The sequence below is a fragment of the Mustela nivalis genome, assembly GCF_964662115.1.
Source record: "Mustela nivalis genome assembly, chromosome: 18".
Taxonomy (NCBI): Eukaryota; Metazoa; Chordata; class Mammalia; order Carnivora; family Mustelidae; genus Mustela; species Mustela nivalis.
In genome coordinates, this window is record NC_139037.1 from 13,571,248 (window position 1) to 13,592,298 (window position 21,051).

A 21,051-nucleotide genomic window follows, 5' to 3' on the forward strand; every position below is an offset into this window, starting at 1 on the left:
TCACAGACACTTTTTAGAAATGACCTCAGCTCTTGTCTCCTCCTTGGTTTGGCAGACATACAAACTGTCATTTTGCTCTGGCTTTGACCACTGTCAACTTGAGCTCTCGTCTCACCTTAATTCTGGATTTTTCTCAATGGGTATTATCCTGTCTTGGCTCTGGGGAATAAATAAAAAGACAGATCATCTCTTCTCTCCAATGAGAGCTCCTCGGTACTATAGACATTAGTATTAGAGCTGTTTCTATGAACATATTCCTAAATGAAGGTGACTACTATCTATGATAGAGTTTTTAAAGTTTGACAAACTGAAATCTGCTGGGAAAAGTAGCCAATACCTAGCCTGAATACTGCATCTCTTTAGAAAATGCCAGCAGGAGGAAAGGCGTCTACTTCTGAGTTTGGAAAAGGTAAGCTAGGTTTAAGTGGCTTTTGGGACCATAGATGATCTTCATTAGGGTTGTGGGAATGGACCCACAAAGTTAGCATCCGTTCTTTCTTTAATGTCATAGTTATGCCTCACTGACCTGTAAAGGCCCAAACAAGGGATCTCTGGGCCGCCTAAAATGAGGAGCACCCTCCCTTCAGAAGACAATCTGCCAGAAGTCCCTGCCTAAAATTTCCACCCAGGGCTCTCCTAGATCACTTCATTTGCTAGAATGAAATGGAGAGAAAAGCAGAAAAAGGCCAGTAAAGATAAAATTAATTTATTTGCCCTCACAACTCCGTGGGCCGCACTGGGCCCCATAGTCCTATAAGCATGCCCTGCAGCTTTGGGCTGGGAGTCCAGTTCCCTGGAGTGCCTACTCCCTCGTCCAGAGCTGCCTTAATCCGGCTCCCTGCTGACCCCATCATCCTGCTCCCACATGCAAGAGGTGCTTAGGTCCACCTGCAGCAAACCTAGGCCTTCCTCTGGCAGTAAGGACAAGGCCTTGTGAGTTGGCTGTAGCACAGATCCGTGTGGACCTGGGTGAGCAGGAGGGCAGGCGGGTTCAGTGCAGAGAGCCACTGTTCTGCTCTTCAAAGGCCATCTTGCCCAGGAGCTGGCTGTCCAACTCCACCCCACTCACAGGTAGCTGGAAGAAGTTCATTTCGGCTGCTAAGGCTGCCATGGCAGAAGGGTCCTGGCCAAACTGAGCTCGCAACATCATGTCCATTTTCTCCAGCCTCCTCTTGAGCCGCTTGGCTTCCCGCTCCCGGATGAGCCGGGCCTGCCTCTTCTCTGGGGTTTCATTGGCCCGCTTCAGCCTCATCGCCTCCCGATCCCGCTGTAGCCGGCGTGCCCGCTGCTCGTCTGTCTCCTGCATGCGCTGCAGGCGTTTGGCTTCACGGTCCCTCATGCGCCTTACTTCCCGCTCCTCTGGGGTCTCATTGTCCCGCCGACTTTTCTTGGCTGTGCGCTCTCGTTCCAGACGCTGTAGCCGTACTTCCAATGGCTCATTCTGTCGGCGTAGGGCCCACTTGCGAACGCTGGGGGTCTGTGCTTCCAGCAGCTTACGGTAGGCAGCACAATTGTTGCACACAAGCAGAATTCCAGCAGGGTACACAGGAGGGCTAAAGGCAATGTCCTTTCCCTCAGCACTGGAGGGACCCTCACTATGGGCTGGGGGTAGGGATTCCATATTAAGTACTTCAGGGAGTTTCTCACTGGAATACAAAAATTTGGATTGTTAGGGTCTCCTAGCAAGGCTCAGGGATACAGCTCTGACTTAACGCTGGTCCTAGTAGGCCAGTTGCTCCAAGTTCACCACTAGGGGTCAGATTTGAGTACTTGGGAGACCTCTGACCTCCCCCACCACATACCTTCTCTGGGCTTGGGTGGTCTACCAAGTTTTAAAGCCCTCCCGGAGTTAGAGACTGAGCCACCTGCCAGATATCCCCCACAGATGTGCAGGGTTCATTCCAGCTGGCTGGTGGTGTTTCTAAGAGCTGTGCAGGGCAGTCCTACTGTGGAAATGGTGGTCCCTCTTGAGGTAGAGGCTGCCTTTAGGGGAGTCCACCCCTCCTGCCCTGGCTGATTCTGCATTGTATCCTAGGCAAACTTAACTAGGACACAATTCATACAGTTTCAGCCTTCCTGGGACACAGTACAGACTGTGTCCTCACATCAGGGGCCTTTTAGCTCCCTGTAACTTCTCTAAGCTTTATCATGAATGTTATTGGACTGCCCCCAACATCTTTGTAGATGAAAATATTACTCTAATAGGGAAAGAAATGAGAATTCATTTCCCTTTGGGGATATCTAATGGAACGGATTTATTTATTGGCTTCATTACTTGTATTTCCAGAGTCAGTCACCTTTGCATTACCTATCTCTAGGCTTTCTTTTCATTTGTGAAAGCAGAACCCACACCCAATAATTTGTTCCCAGAGCAAGAGGGTTAGGTGACCAGCTAACCTGTTAAACGTGGCATGGCTGGTAAAACGGGCTCCACACACAGCACAGTTAGACCTCTGGTCCTCCGAGTGGATTAGGAGATGACGACCCAAGGACCCCGGGGAGCTTAGGGCCCGGCCACAGACAGGACACATGTAGCTCTTGGCGCTCACCACTGCCGCAGTGTGCTGTAAAACAGAGTCTTCATCTGTCAGCTCAGGCTTCCTTTAAAGTAATCTACACCCACTTAGAAACTGCTCTCTGGTAAATATCCCTTTTCCTTAGTCTCAGAACAAGGAATTTGCAACTATTCTCCCTGCTTAGCACCTGGAAAAGTAAGAGTCTCTTCTGTTAACGACCCTTTAGAAGGGCCAGGCCAATCCGATTATTGTTCAGATTTCATTACAGTTTTGACTATATTCTGGAACATGTAGCTGGCTTGTAAACAACAAAGCTCCAGAGCCAGAGCCCTCTTCAAAACCTGCAAAGAATTCATGGTTGGGATAATTTCTGTCTGTAGCCTCACACTGTGCAGGTACAGGTGCATATTAAGGGAACAATGAAAGCCAAGTGTAAAAGCTGGCGAGGAAGACTGGTATCCAAAAGCATTTTGTCCTGCCTTTTCTTAAATCCTCTGAAAAACCATCTTCTAAAGAAAGGCCTCCCTTCATGAACCAACTACGCAAAACCCAGGCTGCCATGTGTGCTAACGCCTTTCTAGTACAGATCACAAGGCAGAGGTGCTCTGCGACTGGATCAGAGAGCAGAGCACGAAAAGCTTGTGTTCTTCTGATCCCCTCATTTACACTTCTTCTAGTATAATAGAAACATTTATGTTAACTCATTTTTTCTTCTTTAAAACAAGGCCTCATTATTAACAGATGTTAGTTTCTATTTCACTATTTAAAATATGCATTGAAGCACCTGGGTGACTCAGTGGCTCAGGTCATGATCTCAGGGTTGTGAGATCAAACCCTGCACCCTGCACTGGGCTCCATGCTGGGTGTGGAGACTGCTTAGGATTCTCTCTCCCCCTCTGCCCCTGCTCCACCCACCCCTAATCGATATATAAACAAACAAAAGTGCATTAAGTAATTTGGAAAAAAATATTTAATTTTCAGAGTGTGTCTGTCTGGGAACCCAGAACAGGTTTACCCAACACATTCCACTTATTCTTTAAAACATTCTGGGGACTAGAGTGGAGTCTTACTGGAAGCAACAACCCAAGGTTCCCCTGGGAGCTGGAGGCAAAGGCTAAACAAGGTGCCGGCACCCATGTTCTAGAGCGTGTGGCTCCCCAGCCCATACCTGGTACACATGAGCAATCAGCTGCTCCCGACTCCCACAGTCTAGCTGGCACAGGGGACACTGGCAAAGTCCAAGTAAGGGGTCAGAATTCAAGTTCCCTGTGACCTGCAAATCAACAAGTAGGCAATTCATTAAGACTGTTTACCACTCTTTGCCCTACCCCTACTTCTTTTAACAGGGTGTCCTGTTAAAAGGAATACAACCTGATATCACATGTTATTCTTAGGTTCCCATTATGGACTGAAGGGAAAAGTAATAGGGAAAGGGAATCACATTTACTCCTATCTTTATTTTCCCCAAGGCTTCCTGCCCTGAGGACACAGGGCGGCCCTAAGAGAGCTGATCTATCCCCCACTCCCCACAGTAAACTCTGCAGAGAGAAGATTCGTTTTCCTCCTGCTGTGCTTCTTGCAGGAATCCTCAGGAAACACATTAGAGAGAAGTTGGCACCTCAGGTAACACTCTGACTTATATTTGCAGAGTACACTTCAGAAGTCGGCTGATAGTCTTGTAAAAGTGGATATTCTGTCTGGAAAGAAGTGGGGAAGCTGTACCTGGGTTAGTGATACGTGGAAGGATAGGAAAGCTGGTGTGATGAGAGCTGTGTGTGGGGTTTAGGTAAATGGAGCTGTGAAGGAAGAAACTCTACATGAAGGCCTACGAGACCACCAGAGGCAAGATTGTTACTGTGAATCAAGCACATCAGAGCCAAGTAGAAGGGTTGGGGGTCCTGAATTCGGGAGCTGTTGTCACTTGCCTCGTGCTCTGCCACTTCATTCCCACCAACAGGCTGTTCCGTATTTTCTAACTCTTTTTCCACTTTGACCACCCCTCCATCTTCCTCTGATGTGTGGGAAGAGACTTCATCTTGTGTGGTCTCCTCTTCATCACCCTCACTGTCACCTGGAACATACAAATTGGTCACTTGTTCTGATTTTTGCATGAATACATCTTGAGTTGCTTTCCATCTTAGAGTTTGTAGCTATAATGGAAAACATAGTCAAGTCTTCCACAATGGAGTTTGTATCAATGTACAGTTGGTATAGTTGGGTACAAATCATGTTGGTGGAAGAGCTATAGCTATTGCTTATAATGCCATTTACATTAAAGAGAAAATCTCAGGCAAAATTGCATTAGACAACAGTTATTGGGCCCTGTACGTTATCCTAAAAATAATTCTTACACGATTCCAAACATCTCATACTTGAAATCACACCTCCCACGCACCTCACACCATGCTCATTCCCACAACACACGAACTCTGCCTTACCCACACTTCTCACTGATTCTATTACTTACTTTTCTCCATAACCCCCCTGGTACAGTTTTTCCAATGGCATCACATGTACTATTCTATTCTGAGTCCCACTAATCCTTTCTCTCCCAACAAACCCTAAGGCACACTTAAGAGAAAAACCAACAAATTTTTTTCTTCCTCTTTTCAAGAGATGAGGTAGTAGTGATGTCACCTTTAGGGAAAGATTTGTTCAGTCCAGTGGAAAAAAGAGTACAGCAACCAACCTTAGGCCATTTGTTATGCTACCTGACTCAGGGTGTTCTTACTCTGCTAGTAACTCAGAATTCTAGGCTAAATAAATCCATTGTTTCTGTTGGTTCTCTGGATTATCTGACAGATAACTGACTGTATTAAGTAAAGGGAACAGGCCATTCTTTAGGATGAAATATACTTTCTTGTGACTAAAGTAAGAACTGAGTTTGTTTTCATTTAGGGGATAGGATGTGGCTATGGGGGAGTGGTCTGCCTGTGACTGGGAGATCTGCAAGGTTTTTATGGGCTGATGTTTTCCCCTATTACTTATAAAATGGTAGGGGAAACATTAAAAAAAAAAAACACACACACACACAATAAAAAAGGGAATTTCTAAAAGGGAAAAAAAGTTCTAGTACCTTGAAGATCACAAGAAGGAAGCCAAGTCTAGGTAAGCTGTGAGACTCCAGCCCCAACCCAACCACATTAAGATCCTGGATTCCTGGGCCTGACTATGAGCAAGAGAAATACAAGGTAGATTTTCACCTGTGAGACTCAGCTTTTTCCGCTAACAGCGTTTCTTGTCTTCTTTCTATTACTACCTTGTATAATTCTGAAATCCACCAGCATCAGGGCAAAACTGATTACATTCCTTTTCTTCATAAGAAAATCTAACCAAATCACCTGCTAGTAGTTACATATGTCTCTAATAGATATTCTACTTGTTTGGGGGACTGGATTTGGGCCCTGTATGCCTTATTCCCTATCCCAAAGCTTCCATCTGAATTCATCTAAATAATGAAGGACTGGAACAGATTAAATCATACCATATTTTCTCACCAGTTTATTTGGAATATTTGTAAACTTAGTCTAAGACAACATTGTATCAGACACATTACATGAGTGATGAAAAAATCCAAACATACCTCTCTACTAAAATGATTTTTACAAAATAAGTATGCCATCTAGAGGGACGATGCAGCTTTTCCAGAATGGAAGCCTATTAGACTTTATAGATGTTGCCATTCCTATCCTGTTACTCAAACGGGTAGCTCCCACAGGTTTTCTAGAAATCTTTGGTTCATTTTTCTTTGCTATTAGATGCTAAATTATTACTGTTTTTTTGTTGCTAAGTTATTACTTAGAGTGAAAACTGTAGTTCCTAGAAGGTGCTGAATTCTTTCCTTTTTTATTCTTCAATCCCAAATGTGGAGAAAAATTTAAAAATCTCACTCTGAATTGACAGTAATACCAACCAATATCAGATGGATGTGATTAGTAAAGTAAGGAGATCATTCTAGGAAATGTGTTTGTTCAGGCAGCTCACGGAACAGATGACCTGTGAGGCTCAGCAAGATACCAGCCACTGTCTTTCCATCTCTTTCCAGGGATTTACTTAGGACTTGGTGTGGGAAGACCTTGACTTTAACAAATTTACTCCTTTTTAAAAATTCCATTAAAAAAAATTTTTTTTTAAAGTAATCTCTGCACCCACTACGGGGCTCAAACTCACAGCTCCAAGATCAAGAGCTGTCTGTTCTACCAAGCCAGCCAGGTGCTCTGACTTTGACTTCAGCACTTCATATGATGCATAATCTCATTAGTAAGGAAATCCTCTTATATAACGTTATAATGAAATCTCAAGCAAAAATTTCATTAATGCCACTCTTACATTTTGTTAATTATGAGTAAATAGATTCTAGGAGACAGAGATTCTTTTCAACTGACCTAACTCAGGGACAGGTTGAGCACTAATAATCCCTACGCCCCTGTCTCACAGTCATCACAAACCTATCTCTGTATGGTACTGCACCAAGTAAGCAGTCCATGAGTTAAAAAAAATATATAATACCAAACCTGTCCTCTCTCTGGACAAGCATATGCTCGTACACCTTAGAACATCTTTGGGAACACTGAGGATCCACAAATCTTCTTCTTCATATCTTCCTCCCAACCCCCATGCACAATCCCCAGAGCACACACACTCTGATAATTCTTCTCCCATTGCCCTGAGTCATTACCAGAAGGTGCAGAACTCACTGCTACTGGAGTCCTGATCTCTTAGTTGTTGGATAGCTTGTCGCTGACTGCCAAGTTCTCCAGGAAAATCAGTTTTCATCATCGCCTGGCGGGCTTGCTCTTCTAGCCCAGCAAATACTTGATCCCCTGGTGGTCACAAGGAAAAATAGTCAGGCCACCAGCTGGGCAGCATGTATCCCCAGGGAAGCTGGTTGAAAAGTCAGACCATTCAAAGGTAGGAGACAGGCAGGTACCCCATGGTGGGGTCATCCATCACTAAGTCAGCTTGCTGCCTCCTGGAGTTCTGGGCACCACTACTCTTCCCGGGCAGTAAGCCAGATGCTCTAGAAAGCATCACTTGCTTAAATCCTCCTAATCTTGACTCCTTTCAAAAGGTAATCAATTTCTACTTTACAAATTTAACTTCAGAATCTCAATTCCATTTATAACCTTCCATCAGGATTGGCGAGAGAGGCAGAGAGGTGAAGTGATAGGATGATAAAGATAGGGCAACAAATCTGGGCACAATCTCTGATTCTTAGTATACTAACACTATGGCCGTGGCTCAGTGTCTAGCTCTGACTACAAAACAAGTGCTTCAACTAACCCTTACAATAACAATCTCTCTAATCTCATCTTCAGCCATCTTCTTTCCAAGACATGCTCTGGAAGTTCTTCCTTGACTCTACTTCTGTGTCTATCAGAATAAACCGCAAGCAAATCAACAACTAGCTGAATAGTAGATTAAAAGAACAAGTAATACATGAACGAATTTTTGCTGAGGAACAAACTCCCTGAAAGACAGCAACCAATTTGCAACAATATTTTATCAGTTTCCTTGGTCAACGTGGTCTGTTTTCTTTTTTCTTTTCTTGTAATGGAATATCCAAAAGCCCTGGACCTGTCCTTGATTATGCATTTACTTTCGATGAACTCTGCCTAGGATCTGTGTGGTTATTGAAGAGTTAACATTTAAGTGCTCTTTTATTTCCAAGAGGCCAAGCAGGAGAAAAGAGAATTGGGTTTCTCGAGGTTTCCATTATCTCAGTCAGAGTGGAAACTACAGTCCCCATTCTCCAGCCACCAAGAGAGACTAATAAAAAGCCCTAGTGAAATGTCTGACAATAGGCCAGGCGCTTTCTTAATGGAGAGAAAGGAAAGTAAACAGGCTCAGATTCCAAGACAGGATACAATGAGGTAGGAGAAATGGTCAGTTGACCTGTGCTATAAGTCCTTGGGCAATCTGACATGAAGTAGGCTTCATGTGATTCACTTTAGGCATTTGTTCTGCAAAAATTCAGTGAGCATCCATATGCTAAGTGTTAAACACTAATAATTACTATTTGGCATGTCCTAGTTCCAGGCTCTATGTTAAGTGCTTTATAATTTCTATCTTAAAGATTCTCTGCAAAACTCTATGTGTTAGGTATTCTTCCTACCCATACTTTACTTAAGAGAAAACTCAGGTTTATAGGAAAGCAAAGTATTTGAACCAAGGTCTGTACAGCTCTAAAATCCTTATTTTAAACTGCTTTCAAGCAGAGATGTGGGGTTAGATAGTTCATCAGAATGATTTTGCTGAAAACAAACACTTATCTCTGTGAGAAGAATGGTTCTGATCATAGCGATAATGTTACCTTTGTATCATAAGAATCTGATGCTACACCTCAAATACCAAAGTAACATTCTCAGGGCCAGTAATTGACAAGGAGACCTGTCAATTTGATGGTTCTGATACCCTGTGATAAGGTACCATGCTGGGGCTACTCTGATCAATACTGTGAGTGGGAGTAGAGGTGTTCAGGGTTCAAGTGAACTTCTAGCCACAAAGCCCTCCAGTAAAAGAAAAATAAGCAGCTTTAAGTCCATTTTTAAAATATCACAATCACAAACTGGGTATAAATTACTGCTAGAGAAGGCAAACAGTGAATTCTATTATAGCACCTCCTCACTCTTTTTGCAGAAGGAAAATACTTTTCTTCATGGTGGTTGTACTGTAACCACAAGACCGTGGCCAAGTGGACTATTACTGAATTCTTCTGGATAGATGCATGCTTCCGGACATGGAAACTATGGGCAGAAATGGCCCTAAGGGATATATTATATACCAGCAGATAATTATCAAGGGGCAGACCATTCTCATCAGTGACACTTCTCATCTCTAAAGAAACCTACTCGGAAACAAACTAGGTTTATAACATACGAAGAATACTTATTTCCCCCCTTAATTACCAAGGGTAATTACCATTGGATTAGTAAAAGGGCATCTAAAAGGATGACTTTCCAGATCAACTAGGAATTCAGTTTAGACCCATAAACTTGAGCTCAACATTTTTGTCTATTGATGTTGTCTAATATTTAGGCCTTCACAGAACAGAGAAGAGTCTATCCAGAAGATGTCCCTGTCTAGGACTTTTGCTGGCAATCTCACTTAGGATTGTTGGAATGAATTAATTGTTATTCCTTTTTGGCTGTTTGGAAAGAAAAACTGTGCTCTTCTATTTGGTTCTATTCCTGACTTACAAAGGCCAATGGAAACTTTATTCCTTAGGGCTATTCCTATCAATATAAAGCAAAATATATAAAAATTATTAGAAAAGTGATTTTGGCTTATCTCATAGGAGAAGGTAAATGAATGATCCTCCAGTAGTCACTATTTACCTAAGCTCTAAATCCCACTCTCCAGAATTATCCTTTCATAAAAAGATAGTGATACCTTTTACTTACCTAAAAGTATGTCATAATAACTCAAGTCAAATGTGATCCATAGAGATACAGGTGCTTAAGAAGTGTTACATAACTGCCTGCTTTTATAATGCTGAATTATTATTTCCTTCTATCTTGAGACTATTGGAGTAGGTTAAAAAAACCCTCAGGTCCCTAGATATTAATGTAGGGCAACCATCTTATTTAACATGGGTATTTATTTGTCTATTAATAGTTGAGAACAAGTCGTCTAAGCTCTACAGTAAAAATGAAGGTGCGAGCTCTCTCTTTTTTGGCGGAGGGGGGTGGTATGAAATCAAAATACTGTTTGATTTGGCTAAGGTTTTTCAGACCAGACAAGAACAAGGCCATTCTAGCAAGTTTGTAGAACAGACGAGAAGCCTGGGATGAAAGTTACTAGAAAGGCAAAGATTTACAATTCTCTGTATTGAGTCCTTGGTGCAATTAAATAAATGCCAATTTCTGGCTGACTAAAATAAAGTGAAGCAAAGCAGCTAAAAAAAAAAATTCTAAGAGAGCAGATGTCAAATTCAGAAAAAATGAGCTAATCTTGGGAATGAGGAGCTTAGGATTCCATTCCAGCTGACAGTCTCTAAAACCCAAGGTACTACCACATGCTGGGAACACAGCCATTTACCTCACAAGGATGCTGACAGAACGAACAAGGACAAAACAAGTTGTGCTTTTTGGAAGAGAAGGGACTTTAAAGGCTTTTTTCCCTACTTGTCTGTAAAAGCCGAGAAGATTTTACTGAAGTTCAAAGTTTTTAGTTTTGTTTGTACTTTGTAATCTGAAAACAAAAGTGTCTTAAAAAGTTTTTCTTAAGGAAAAAAAAAAGTTTTCCTTTTCTTAGTGGTTTGCTTGGCATAAACACACCAAATGAGAGTGTACAGGGGACTCTATTTTCAACCTCTCTAGAAACAGCTGACAGAAACTTGTACTCAGAAGGAGGTGAGATGAGGAAGGTCTAATAGTCCATCCACAGTTTCTCTGAGACTAACAATTCTGGGCTTTTATTCAGAAAGCTCTGTGTCAAATCTGTTAATGAACTGAACAAACTATACACGAGTACGCCTGGATGTTTCTGGGGAAAGAAGAAATCATGACAGTAATTTAGATACAGAGACAGTCCTGAGGAAAGCCGAGTAACTGCCCACGTAGCCTGCCCATTGGCTTCTAAGGTGGATCTGACAAATGCTGTCACGCTACAGCAGTGGGATTCTTAATACATTCTTTGAGGCGGGCTTTGAGCTTCATGCCACACAATCTCCTTCCCAGAAGGCAGATGTAATGGAGCTCAGCCATTACTCTACTCAAGTGCCGACTGGCTTTAACATTTCAGCAAAGCTTGTGCAGACATTCTCGCCTTCCAGACCTTGAGTCCATTCCATTTACTTTAAATAGACAAGCAGCATTAAATTCAATACATTCGAATGGTTCAATTTCACTGCAAGGAAATAGGAGACTCCAGTGGCCAGAAGACTGAAATTACCTATTCCTACTTGCCGTTATTGTCCTGGGCAATGAGAAGATGCCCTTTTGAAAAAGGTAGGATTGGCTTCAGTCCCCGCATAGTCATTAGGTAGAAAGTCCGGAGACACCAGCAAACCTCAGTGTCTTTTCTTCTTTAGTCAGGCTTAGTCCATTACCTGAGAAGCCTCCACGGTTCCCTACTCAAATGCATCACAGCCCTTCCCTGGGGGTCTGCTTTTGCAGGTGAACATTTCTGTTCACAGCCCTCTAATGGTCCCCAGCACAGAGCCCGCACAGTTCTACCCACTCTGCCACAATACGCTGTTCACACATTCTGGAAATGGTATTTCTGCCATTGTGTATGTATGATACTCTCTTCTCCATGGTCTGTGTGTCCCTCTGTTTTCTGACCTAATGCCAGCTCATCCTGCATTCAGCTACGGTGGGAACAGAGTCAGCGGTCAGATGTAAGCTCTGTGGACACAGGCACGGACCATATGGGCCTTCACTGGCTTCCCCTGGCCATATCACAATCATGCCATCATCTCCGCCAGCTACTCCCTTAAATCTAACCAAGTCTTTTTGGACAGGTGCTTTTACAGGTAAATGCCCAACTCCTGTGACAGCCTTATTTGTGAACACCTCATCTCTACTAAAAGTACCTTTCCTGCCCTGCCTTCTTGGGGTCACATCTGTGTCTTTTATTAATACTCATTTTCAACCAGAGAGAAGACTATCTTCCTAAACCTCTGGGTTGGATTACCTGGGCTAGAGATACTGCTCTTAACAGTCCTCACATTCAGGCTTACCACATTTCCACTGTTTTAGCAGCAATTTCTAAACCCTGCCTAAACCACTCATTCATCTTTGTATTAAGCAGACTTCCACTGCCACCTATTCCAGAATATACTCCTAGAAATATTAGAGTTATTCTCTTAAAAAACCTTCCCAAGACTTAAGTTGAAGAATTATTGTATATGGAGGTCTGCCACCCTAATCTCATTAACCCATACAATGTTGAAGTCCTCCTACTTCCTCTGTTCGCACTGTTTCCTCTCTCTCTTGTAGTTACCCAATACGGTACATAGTACCTGACATCTGGTGTGTTTGTAATAAATTTTAATCCTCTTATCTTAAACTCCTTGACTAATGTATTCTCTCATATGTAGAGTTCTTTCCTCAAGAACAGGTTTTTACCTGTGGTAATCATGCCACTGAATTCTCTTCAGATGTTGCTGTACCTTATTTAGTCAGTCCTCCATAACAATAGGGTGCTATTTGGCTCTTTTTTAAACATTTGGGTCAGGATGCTCATCTGACCAGATCATAGGAAACTGGTTAATTCCATCAAATCTGCACAGTTATATTGTTAAAGAGACACTTTTGAATATCCTCTATTATAAGCAGTGCTAGAAGTAGAGAGGAATAGCAGGAAATATAAAAAGGACATAGTCTCTCTCTAGAATTCTGTAATCTAATTGATGAAATAAAACATACATATAAAACTGGTGAGAGGGGCGCCTGGGTGGCTCAGTGGGTTGGGCCGCTGCCTTTGGCTCGGGTCATGATCTCGGGGTCCTGGGATCGAGTCCCGCATCGGGCTCTCTGCTCGGCGGGGAGCCTGCTTCCTCCTCTCTCTCTCTGCCTGCCTCTCTGCCTACTTGTGATCTCTGTCTGTCAAATAAATAAATAAATAAATCTTTAAAACTGGTGAGAAACAATGCAAGGCAATAATGCATACCTGGTTTTCCTGTTACTAATCTTTCTCTCATGTGATCCATCCCATCTTCTGCTTCATAGTCCCTAAAACACTACATTCTAAATGTCAATCCACATGCTCTGCTTGAAAACCTTCAGTACCTCCCTATAGTCCACGGTATATAGTATGAACTTGGACTGGTCTTCAGGCCTCTACAATCTAGAATTTAACATCTCCAACCTCATCTTGTGTCCTGTGACATCCAGATAAATAAAACTTCTGCTACATACAAAGTCTCCTTATCGCCTGAACATATGCATCCCTCCTTTTTTTGTTTTTTTTTTAAGATTTTATTTATTTATTTTAGAGAAAGAGAGACACAGGGAACACAGTGCAAGTGGAGGGAGGGGCAGAGGGGGAGAGAGAGAATTCAAAGCAGACTCCAAGCTGAGCATGGAGCCCAATGTAGGGCTCAATCTCACGACCGAAGATCACAACCCAAGCCAAAATCAAGAGTCAGACGCTTAGCCCACTGAGCTACCCAGGCGCCCCTGTGCATTCCCCCTTATATCTTTGCTCACATGATTTCCCCTACTGATTTTATCTCTTCCTTCTTCTTCTTCTTCTTTTTTTTTTTTTAAATCCACTTCCTACCTTCTAAGGCCCAGTTCAAGTTCATAGTTTAGGGCATCTTCCATGAAGCATTCCCTCCTTCCTCAGTCCATGGAACTCTCTCCCTCTTCTTAACTTCTGTCGTACACACAGTCTACAGCACCCCTATATGGCACTCAGCATATACTACCTTGTGTTTTTAGATATTATTTTATGTATCTGTAGCTACATTATAGCCTTATATATCCTGGCATCTAGCACAAGGCTTTGTACAGATATCCTATAAATGTTTATTAATATGATCAAGTATACCTACTGAAACAGGTTTCTAACACCTCCAGCAACCACATTTTAAAATCTTGTTCAAACTCTTTAACCCTATTTTCCTTCACAAACTAGTGTGAGCCTTTCACCTAAATTCAGATGACTCTCTCATTTCAACCCGTAATGTACCCAGGTTCCAGAAGACAAAACCCAGTACTCACAGTGAACTTTATTCGGATTTGTCTGTTTCCGACGGGACATGTTTCCCTGATCTGAGAGCTCTGGCCTTTCCCAGTTTCACAACTGGATATGTTACTACCTCCTTGCAGGATGCTGACCTATAATAAAAAGGATATTGTTAGCACATGTCATTTCTGCCAGAAATCAGACAAAATTAAAGATAAAAGAAGACTTTAAAAAATAGTTATTAAGCATATAAAACTCACCAGTTATAAATAATAGAATTTTAAAAAGAAAGAAATGAATAGGTCCCTAGCACAACATCAAGATCCCAAGAAGTTTGAGAGGAGACTCCTTCAAAGGATTTAGAGAATTTCACTCTAAATCTATCTGTGGAATCCAGAATACTATTAAGTGATCATGATCAAGGTCAGAGGATAGAAAAGGAAACAAAAAACTCAGGCAAACAGCTTCAGAAGCACTGCAGGCTCAAAGGGATAACCCCTGTGAATGCAAAAGGAAGCAAAAGGGGGCGGCAGCTCACGTATTACACGCCCACTGGAAGTCAGGCCCTGTAATCTGCACAAATGGGAGCCTCCAGATGTTTTTTTTCCCAAAGTTATCTTGTCTGGAGGTGACAAAGCATCCAATCCCTGTGATACAGGAAATGTCTCAAAATTTTAGGCATCTATTAATGAGATCAACATGGAAAATAGAGCCTTTATCTAGTGGGGTATGCACAGCGCTGAGCACTGTGGATGACAGGGCACTAGAACCAATTAAGCTTCCAATGTTGAAGATGAGCTCTCACCAGAACAGCCAGATGCCATCCACACTGTTGCTAATTCAACACCTCAGTGTAGAACATCAATCTGGCCCCGCTCACATACTTTGGAGTGACGGTCAAATTTAATAACTTTAGTGCCTCCTTTCAATTCAGCCTCTATGTAGCAAGACATCAGTGGGAAGAACAAAGAGAAAAGCTCCCCAAATGAGAAGTGCTGCAGAGACCTGCATCTGCTTCCCTGAAATTGGAGGGAATAGATACCTAAGCCTGGAGGTTCCTGGTTAGTTTATAAGAAAGACTTTCCCAGCAGTAAGTGTTGTTAGAGAGTCTGAAATGGATTAGTAGTGAAAACTGTGAAATTTTCTATGAAAGCTCAGTGAATAAACAGATTAAAAAGAGAGACTGTCTTTCCTACCAAAGATAAGAATATGGATCTGATCACCCTCTAAGTTTTCTTTCAGTCCCTGCATTTTCAAACTGTACTTAACATTGAATAAACAAGTAGTTCAATGCCTTACAAGGCCTTATGAGAGGCACTGCTAACTATACTTTGCACTGCAGTTACTGAAGACTCATCTCCAGTTATGCCAACTAACTCCTCAGTGTAGCTAGAAAGGATCTCAGACCTGTAATCAGATCCTGCCTCCCCTTACCAAAAGAAGAAAGAAACCGCAAATGGCAAAGACAGGCCTCCACAGGAAGTGGCAAAGGAAGCAGCTTTCGGGCAGTCTTCTATCATATCTGCATATCAAACATAGTTCTTTTTCAGACCTTAAATTAAACAACAACAACAAAAAACAACCAACAACCCCAACTCCAAATGCATACAGTATAAATCAATGTTAACTGGTTAAAGGGCAGTATGTATTTGTGTTCTAAGTTTTGTTTTCCTAGGTCATTTCTTTCTAATCAAGTAGTTACTTTATTAATGGAAGCAATGAAGGCATATTCACTTTGGGTCTTTTCCTATAGCTCTGTGGAATCACAAAGTAGAAAGTTGAATAAAATGCAGGTTGTCTATCATTTTTTCCTAAAATTTGCAGAGCTACGCCTATTATGTAAGGGAAAAAATGAAATATTAACTAATCTTTAAATTTTCTCTCTTCATCAAGATTAGAAATTGAAACTGTGAGATAAAAGTAATGACGATCCTTCCGAATGAAGACCAAATAACTTGAGACAGATCATCTTGGTGAGGCAACAGTTCAATACTAAAGCTACAAGTCAGAAACACAGATGAGTATCTGCATATTTAAATAGGCAGTGTCCACTCCACTTCACAATCCTCCTAGTGGCCGAATGGGGAACTGACCAGATGGTACCCAATGGGACTTCACACCTGAGGGATTAAGGGGAAAAACAGGAAAACACCCCTTCCTCCCTCAAAAAAAGAAAGTCCGTGGAGTCGTGGACTCTAGAAAATAAAAAAACAGAAAGCACACACACACATAAACAGCAATGTAAGTGCATTCTTGACACTATAGCAAGATCTCAGAAGTTAGACAACAGTTTTATAGGCAGTAAAAGCTAAAATTCATAGACACATTGCCTTAAAGATCACGCATTCAGTTTTACTTTTAACACTGCCTCAGCTCCCAAACCCGAATCTAAAACCAACACAAAAATGTAAATGGAGAGCCGCCTGAACATCACCATCTGGAAGAAAAAACGGGACAGGAAGAAAGGTAAACAGTGAGATTCAGGTTTATAAGGGGTTCTATATAAAAAGGAAGGAAGCTTTGTCTTTCGACCGAGGTTATGAGTCCTTTGGAGGGGGGCCAACATCTCCCCTTAACATTATCCCTGCTCTCCCACAGGTGTTAGGTTGCAGCTTCCAGAACACACCACCGGCTTGAGCATGAAAAAAAAAAAAAAAAAAGGTGAAATCCAATCTTTTAAAAAAGAGGGTGCACTCCCACCTCCAGCTCTGGTGCAGTTCCCACGGAGCAAAGTAAACTCGCCTGAATCCCAGTGATTTTTATCTGCCAAAAGGGAAAGGACAAGAAAGCCGGTCACGTAGCTGCCGCACTGACCCTGTTCCCACTTTCTTTGGTCTGGAGCATGAGTACCGAGATGGTCCTTTTGGCTTCTTCAAGCATGAGCACAGGTAGATTCCCAGGAATTATGGACAAAAGCCAGAGGTCTTCCGAGGCGGCTCAGACAAACCCTCAGACGACACAGTCTTCTCAGAAATCTAAATTTAGAAGCCGTTCTGCGAGACCGCGACGCGGGACTGACACCCGGGTCTGCACTCCCACGCCCATCCTCCCCCTCCCCCGGCTCCACCCCAGCCTGTCAGACGCCGGGGCCGCCCCGGCTGTGCCCGGCCCTGCCCGACCTGGGCCCACCGCGGGAGGGCGGCGGCGCGGACGCCCCTCCCGCGCCCGAGACCGCCAGAGGGACTGAAAGAGGAACGGCCGGTGGGGAGCCAGCCGGGTCCGGCCTCGTCTCCGAAACCCGGCGCTGGGCGAGCGTCCGCGCCTGGGCTGCCCCCGCCACCCCCCCCCCCCCCCCGGCCAGAGCAAGCCGGAGCCCCCTCCCCAGACACAGACAAAAGGACCGACAGCCGGCAACAAGAGGGAGGGCGAGGAGCCCCTGCATCCTCAGCCTAACCCAGGAGGGGAAGGAGACGGGGTTCTTTTTACCCGGCGCCTCGGCGCTCTGCGGCGCTCCGCGTCCGTGGGCCCCGCCTCCGGACAGACGGACCGCCGGACAATGGGCCCCGGACCGCAGCTCGGACTGGCCGGGCCGGGGCTCTCCGGGACTGAGCCCCGGCAGGCGGAGGGCGGCTTCGAGCCAAGCCGGTGGCGGGGAGCCGAGGGGCGGCGCTGCAGACGGACAAAGCCAACGGCAGACAGACAGACGGAGGGGGAAAAGATGGCGACGCGGGCGGCGGGAGCGCGCTGGTCGCGCACCCGCAGCCAGTGAGGCGCGTGCACGAGCCTCTCCTCTCCCCCTCCCCCCTTCTCAGGGCTGGTCCCCCTCCCCGCTCCTCAGGCGCGCGCCCGGTGGCGTGGGCGGGGCTTGAGGGGAGAGGGGGGTCTAGGGAGGCGGGACTTAAGGGAGCATCCAATCACAGACGTGTGAGGGGGGGCCTCGCCTCCATCCTCGCGCCCCGGGGACCACGCAGCTTCGCCTCCTCTTCGGTCTTTCTTCATCCAGGTTAGCCCCTCGGCTCCCCTATGCTTTCCTGGACCTGAAAGTCACCTCCGATACTGTTTTTTTTTTTTTACCCCACCGTTGAGTTTAGCCACAAAACCCACATCCCCCAACCACAGCTCCACCGCAGGCTCCCCCTCGCCTTAGCTCAACCTTAGTCTCTCCCCCAACCCAAACCCTCTTCCCTTGGTTCCCCCTACAATTCGCGGTTTTTTCGACCCCCAAGGCATTTAATGTGACCGAGACCTAGGGGCCACGGACCTTTGTGGGAGGGGCCAAGTTCTGCTGTCAGAATCTCAGAAGAGAAAAATCTTTACATTTCTTTTAGGCGTTTAAGTCTCCAGCATGATCGTTAACTAGTGAAATAACAGTAGCTGTAGACCTAGGGGCGTAAGATACAGAGCGGAGTAACTTTGGCACGGTTGTCACTTAAGGGACATTTGGGGCAATTGAAAGTGGTTAGACTCATTTCCTCCTTCCCTTGTCATCATCCCTATTTCCTCACTGCTTTTCCTTTCCCTCCTTTTATTCTGTCTTCTTGTGGAATGCCTAAGACTGCCTCTAACACAGCTTACCTGAAGTAGGGGATGCAGTGAAAAGATGGGATCTGGTAATAGAAGATCTAGCCTCAATTGAGTCCCAGCCCTGCCACTGACCAGCCTGTGACTTTGAGCAAGTCCCTATGCTGAACCTCTGCTTCCCAAAATGTAAATTGGATAATAATGTAATAATTCGTAACCTCTGCTCTCAAAGGGCTGTTGTAAACAGAGGATTAAGTAAAATGAAGATATGAAAGCATTACACAAATAGTCCTTGTGATTCCTGGCCCCAGGAAGGCAGAAGAGCTAATGAAGAGGCTGACACTTGTTTTTATAGCAACAAGTCCTGGTATTTGCATAAAGTGTTCTTGCAAAATGTTCTTCTCATAAGTCTCCAATGAGATGATATTATTTTCTGCCTCTTGTGTTTAATGTGAGAGAATGGCTATATTGAAGGAACTTGGTTCTTCACAATTGCTGGGTAAATAGGTTCATTCATTCATTTTATTGTGGCTGGGATATTTAGGTAGAAATCATTAATCTTTAATTTCAGTTAAGGAAACATTTTAATTTCATTTTAAATTTTAATTCCCAGATAACCAGAAAGTGGAATAGTCTCATCTAACCAGAAGTTTCTAAAACAGTTTCATATAAAAATGCAAGGTGGAAAAAATTGCATTACTAGTTATTTACTCAAAGGATACAAAAATATTAATTTGGATACATGCACCCCAGGGTTTATAGCAACATTATCTACAATAGCCATATTATGGAAAGATCTCAAATGTCCATCCACTGATGAATGAATAAAGATGTAGTGTGGCGTGAGTGGGTGGCTCAGTCGGCTAAGTGTTGGATTCTCAATTTTAGCTCAGATCATGATTTCAGGATCGTGATATCAAGCCACACGTTGGGCTCTGTGCTCAGTGGGGAGACTGAGGTTCTTTCTCTCTCTCTCCCTCTGCCCCTCCCCCTCCTCATGCATGCACATGCTGTCTCTCAAATAAATAAACCTTAAGAAAAGATGTAGTGTGTGTATACGTGCGCGCACGCGCACACACACACACACACACACACACACTAGAATACTACTCAGCCATAAAAAAGAGTGAAATTTTGCCATTTACAGTGGCATGAATGGAGCTAGAGAGTATTATGCTAAGAGAAATAAGTCAAAGAACGACAACTACCATAAGATTTCATTCATGTGGAATTTAAGAAACAAAATAAATGAACACGGGGGGAAACGAGATAGGCAAACCAAAAAACCACACTCACAAGTATAGGGAGGGGGAGGTGATGGGTTAAACAGGGGGTGGAGATTAGAGAGCATGTCACTTGTTGTGATGCGCAACTGGGTATTGTATGTAAGTGTTGAATCACTAAATTCTACACCTGAAACTAATTTAACACTGTCTCTATAACTAATGAAATTAAATAAAAACTTGGGGGTAAAATGCAAGCTGGAATAAACGTTGACTTTCATACTTAACAGTAATTCTTGATGAGTTTAGACTGAGCGATGCCAATATAGCTTTGTCACTTTAAAGTTGACATAGAGGATATTTGCAACATGAAAATAGCAAGGAGGGGGCGCCTGGGTGGCTCAGTGGGTTAAGCTGCTGCCTTCGGCTCGGGTCATGATCTCAGGGTCCTGGGATCGAGCCCCGCATCTCGATCTCTGCTCCGCAGGGAGCCTGCTTCCCTCTTTCTCTCTCTCTCTCTGCCTGCCTCTCTGCCTACTTGTGATCTCTGTCTGTCAAATAAATAAATAAAATCTTAAAAAAAAAAAAAAGAAAATAGCAAGCAGGTAAAACATTAGGAGAAAGCCTTCAGTGAAATTTCTTAATTTCATCATTAAGTTACTGTGTGAAGCTGGGCAGCCTGTTCTATCTCCTTGAGCTGCAAATAAAATAGGATCATAATAATGCTATTCTTATAACCTTCTTGTTTCTCTGAGATGGTGTGACTCAGGTTATATTCAAATATGGGAAAAATTGCTAAATAAGGAATTAGTTTCTTTCCCCTCTGTTCTCACCTAAACTTATGGATCTAGAATACTTTTTCATTAATCATGGATGTTTTTTTCAGCTTCATTTTTTATTTCCACTTTCCCAGTCAACTCAGTTGTGCTATTATTTTGCCACTTCAACTCTATAAACTTTTCCTTGAAATATCTTCCTAATCTGTTTTATATTTACTGACTTCTACAATGAGCTCATTAGGGCTTTACAAAATATAGGTAAGATAATTTAAAGAACTTCATTTAAACATTTATTAAGATAAAATTTACAGGGACGCCTGGGTGGCTCAGTTGGTTAAGCAGCTGCCTTCGGCTCAGGTCATGATCCCAGCGTCCTGGGATCGAGTCCCACATCGGGCTCCTTGCTCGGCAGGGAGCCTGCTTCTCCCTCTGCCT

The 21,051-nt window shown here is 43.6% G+C and overlaps 1 protein-coding gene and 1 long non-coding RNA gene across 14 annotated transcripts; one reads left to right on the forward strand and one right to left on the reverse strand.

Moving 5' to 3' along the window:
- Positions 1-690: 690 nt before the first annotated feature.
- Positions 691-17,948, reverse strand: ZNF821 (zinc finger protein 821). 13 transcript variants are annotated; one of them, XM_082708547.1, is made up of 10 exons: positions 17,580-17,936; positions 17,004-17,128; positions 16,854-16,916; positions 15,588-15,675; positions 14,189-14,305; positions 7,214-7,339; positions 4,442-4,587; positions 3,685-3,789; positions 2,398-2,564; positions 691-1,646 (listed from the first exon to the last, which is right to left on the reverse strand). In XM_082708547.1, the coding sequence occupies exons 5-10, from the start codon at positions 14,226-14,228 to the stop codon at positions 992-994; spliced, it is 1,239 nt and encodes a 412-aa protein (XP_082564673.1). In that variant the 5' UTR covers positions 14,229-14,305; positions 15,588-15,675; positions 16,854-16,916; positions 17,004-17,128; positions 17,580-17,936; the 3' UTR covers positions 691-991. The 13 variants fall into 13 exon arrangements, with proteins under 13 accessions (XP_082564673.1, XP_082564685.1, XP_082564674.1 ...); XM_082708559.1 differs by having other exon boundaries at positions 7,195-7,339; positions 17,580-17,896; XM_082708548.1 differs by lacking the exon at positions 17,004-17,128 and having other exon boundaries at positions 7,195-7,339; positions 17,580-17,948.
- A 66-nt stretch (positions 17,949-18,014) lies between these two features.
- LOC309852267 lies at positions 18,015-19,016 on the forward strand. Its single transcript, XR_014305143.1, has 2 exons — positions 18,015-18,096; positions 18,648-19,016. It is a non-coding gene; the product is annotated as an uncharacterized lncRNA (long non-coding RNA).
- Positions 19,017-21,051: the final 2,035 nt, after the last annotated feature.